This window comes from Myotis brandtii, unplaced genomic scaffold (assembly GCF_000412655.1).
Source record: "Myotis brandtii unplaced genomic scaffold, ASM41265v1 scaffold378, whole genome shotgun sequence".
Lineage (NCBI taxonomy): Eukaryota > Metazoa > Chordata > Mammalia > Chiroptera > Vespertilionidae > Myotis > Myotis brandtii.
The window spans coordinates 1,344,889-1,348,521 of record NW_005364521.1 but is presented as its reverse complement, the minus strand read 5'-3'; the positions used below and the strand labels follow the sequence as shown (position 1 = coordinate 1,348,521).

Sequence of the window (3,633 nt, the reverse complement as noted above, 5' to 3'; positions counted from 1 at the left end):
GCTACCCAAGGGGCTCCTGTGTGCTGCTCCTAGCAGGAGCTAACCTCTGCTCAGGCCAGCTTCTTTATCAGCTGAATCGGCTGGCTCAGAGGACACCCTGGGGTGAACGCCCAGAGCACCGCCAGCCGGGTTCAGCTCCTGCCTTAGACCCTCTGGCCTTCCTGCTCTCTGTAGCTGGGCTGCAGGCAGTGCTAGCATGTGGCTGGCTCAGAGAAGAGTCAAAGAGGCAGAGGAGGACGGAGATCTCCCCAATTTTCCAAGAAGGTGACTCTGAGTCAGGATCCGAGGTATTTGACCCATTTAGCTGTGCTGTCATTCTGCATCAGTTGTGTTAGGAAGGCATTTGAAGACATTTGTCAGGGAGCCAGCTGGGAAAAGCTGACTTAACTGTCCAACACCCGCTCCCCACAGAAGGCTGCCCCAGGCACTGAGGATTGTGTGCTTCCAAAGACTTCTGTGTCTCATGGGATCACCAACAGTCATCCGGGGCCAGCTGCTTACAGAGAGCTCGAGTACACGCGTATGGTGGGGATCAGTGTGGGGATGAACAAAGGGGTTTGCTCCCTCTGCTCTTTGACTTTCCATACTGCCTTAGTGCTTGAAAGGACATCAGCTCTAGTGACAACAACAAACTCTCATATGAGTTTACCATATGCGCACACTATTGCAAGCACTTCATGTATGGTAACTCATTTAATCCTCATAACAACCCTAGAAGGTATAGGTACTATTATTATTCATTCCCATTCTACAGATGAGGAAACTGAGGCTTAGAAAGGAGAAATAAGTTGCCAAAGGTCACACAGCTAAAAAGCAGCAAAACCAGGTGTTCTGGCCTTTCCTCCATGGAGGACAGGTGGATGGCTGAAAGGACAGATACAGATAATCTACCAGGAATGGAGCAGATATGGAGACCCATGGATGCTAAGCATAGGGAAAGTATCTGCAGGCTAGAGAGAGCAAGGGTCACTTTTGTTACTCTTGTTCTATTAGGATTAATATACCTACACATATTATTTGTATAATGTTAAACGTTTTTGTGCTTGTTTTAAAATATAAATACATTAATACTTATACACAGTTTTCTACCAAGTGTGGACATTTCTTAGGGTATAAACTATAGTATAGGTTAAATCAATCATAGGCATAACTTTCCTGCTCCCTATACAGTCTCCTCCCCAGACATCATCAGCTGTATGGTTGTAGGCAAACCACTCAAACTCTTGGCAGCTTAGATTTCTTACTTAGACCTACCCCATAGGCTAAATCCATTAGTAATAATAATCATAATCATGAGAGCCATTATCAACTGAATACCTAATGTATGTCTGTGCTATGTTGTCTTTCATGCATTACCTTTTAATCCTCCTAACAACCCTTACAAGTAAGGCAGCTGAGGGGTACAGAGGTTAAGTAACTTCCCTGAGTTCCAGACAACAGGTGACAGAGCTGGGTAGTAGGAGTGCTTCAAGCACAAGAGCCATATCCTCATTGTTTAACCCAGTCCCAGCCTGTCACTGTCCAGAGAAGAGTAAATGTTTGATCGGTAAATATGTATGTGCAAAGAGATGTGCTGGAGCTATGGCCCAGTAATAATTCTCCCTCCCTCAACATTAAGTCCATAACAGAATACCACAGACCAGGTAGCTTAACCAACATAGATTATTCCCTCAGCATTCTGGAGGCTGTAAAAGTTCAAGGTCAAGATGCCATCAGGGTTGGCTTCTGGGGAAGTCTCTCTTCCTGGCTGGTAGACAGCTGCATGTGGAGAGAGAGAAATCTCTGAAGCCTCTTCCTCTTCTTAGAGGGACACCAGTTCTATGCGATTAGGGCCCCACCCTTTTGATCTTATTTAACCTCAGTTACCTCCCAAAGGCCCCATCTCCAAAAACATCACATTGGGGGTTAGGGCTTCCACATATGGGTTTTGGGGGATGCCGTTCAGTGTAAAACGATGAGCTTTGAGGAAACCTTAAAGCAAGCGTGTCAAGCTCAGAAGGCTAACATGGGCCAAATAAACAAGGCATGCGGGCCGCGGACTAAGAGTTTGACATGCTTGCCTTAAAGAGTTCTGGGAACCCTTAAAAATGTGCATATGTATAACATTTTGCATAGATGGCAGTCCACATACACCTCCTGTTTAACTTCCCCCAAAATAAGAATCACTAAAAGTATTGTAAGTGGACAAAGAGGGAAACGGTTCATGGAAAAATGGAAACAGAATTTGTTTTAAGGGGTAGAAGGAAAATAAATTTCTTATAATGTTGTTAAGTGTTTTTAAGATAGGGAACAAAAAGAGCAGTGGAAAATAAGGACCTGTATGTCAGCCCCCTCTTTCCATTTTGAGAAGTTAGATGGCCTGCCTGGGTCACAGCATGGGAGAGTGGATCTGAGCCTAGAACCCTGGGGTCCTGACCCAGCCCACGCTGTTTACACTGGGCTTGCTGTCTGTGCTGCCCCATAAAAGCCAGGGCCATCTGAGCAAGGCCCCCAGGCTGTCCTTCTGCTGACCTTATGGATGCTCTTCTTCTTCTCTCCCTCCAGAAGTGGAACAGATTGAGGCCATCGCCAAGTTTGACTACGTGGGGCGGTCCCCTCGTGAGCTGTCCTTCAAGAAGGGGGCCTCGCTGCTATTGTACCACCGTGCCTCGGAGGACTGGTGGGAAGGTCGTCACAATGGCGTGGATGGACTCATCCCACATCAATACATAGTTGTACAGGACATGTGAGTGGGAGCTGGACCCTACTGTGAAGAAGGCCATAATCGATTAGTGATGTCTAGAATGGGCACAGGAAGGGGAGTTCGGGGTCATATACCAGGGATGTGCTCTCACTGATATAATTACCCTTGGTCTTCTAAGAACAGATCCCCCCTTAAATGGTGATCCTGTTAACAAATAAGCCAATTGCTCACACTTCAGAGCACATGGAAACAGCCTGGGTGCCCTTGGTCCCCTTCCTGACCCACCTGACAGCCTCCAGAGCACTCATCACCCACATGGTTCTCAGTGTCCAGTGGATCTGACCATGTGCCTTCACTCTCCTGGCCTTCCCTGTAGCCAGTGGCCAGCCCACCACCCCCTTAACTGCCCACCATCCTCCACCCCCGAGGTGGCGTTCTCAGGGGACAGCAGGAGCAATCATCCCCTCATTTTGAGTTAATAGAGTACTATTTTTTTATTAAGGTACTAGAGGCCCGGTGCACAAAAATTTGTGCACTGGGGGGGGGGGGGGTCCATCAGCCCAGTCTGCGCCCTCAGGGGATGTCTGACTGCCGGTTTAGGCCCGATCCCCACATCGGACATCCCTCTTGCAATCCGGGATGCTGCATGCATCAGTGACCATACTTTTCATACAGGTGACAGGCATCTTGCTGTTGTACGAGCAGCTACATTTTTTTGCCCTGATTATAAAAAGCAGTATATAACATGATCCTTCTGAGGCAGTAGTGCCATTTTCCCCATCTTATGGGTGGAAAAACTAAGGCAGAGAGAAGCTAAGTAATTGGCTTTGTCACACAGTTATAAGTGTCAGAATCAGGGCTGACCACAAAACGTGCAAGCCAGAGTCCATGCATGTCATTGCTGCATCATCCTGTTTTTTCAGTGTTAGAGTAGCCTTGCCAGGTTTTAA

General features: G+C 47.3%; 1 protein-coding gene across 2 annotated transcripts in view; it reads left to right on the top strand.

The window, feature by feature from the left end:
• SRGAP3 (SLIT-ROBO Rho GTPase activating protein 3) overlaps window positions 1–3,633 on the top strand; it is a 231,422-nt gene that overhangs the window by 218,235 nt on the left and 9,554 nt on the right. For both annotated transcript variants that reach the window (XM_014544690.1, XM_014544691.1), the window contains one exon: window positions 2,545–2,725. In XM_014544690.1, coding sequence (XP_014400176.1) covers window positions 2,545–2,725 — 181 coding nt within the window. The remainder of the gene's footprint in view (window positions 1–2,544; window positions 2,726–3,633) is intronic.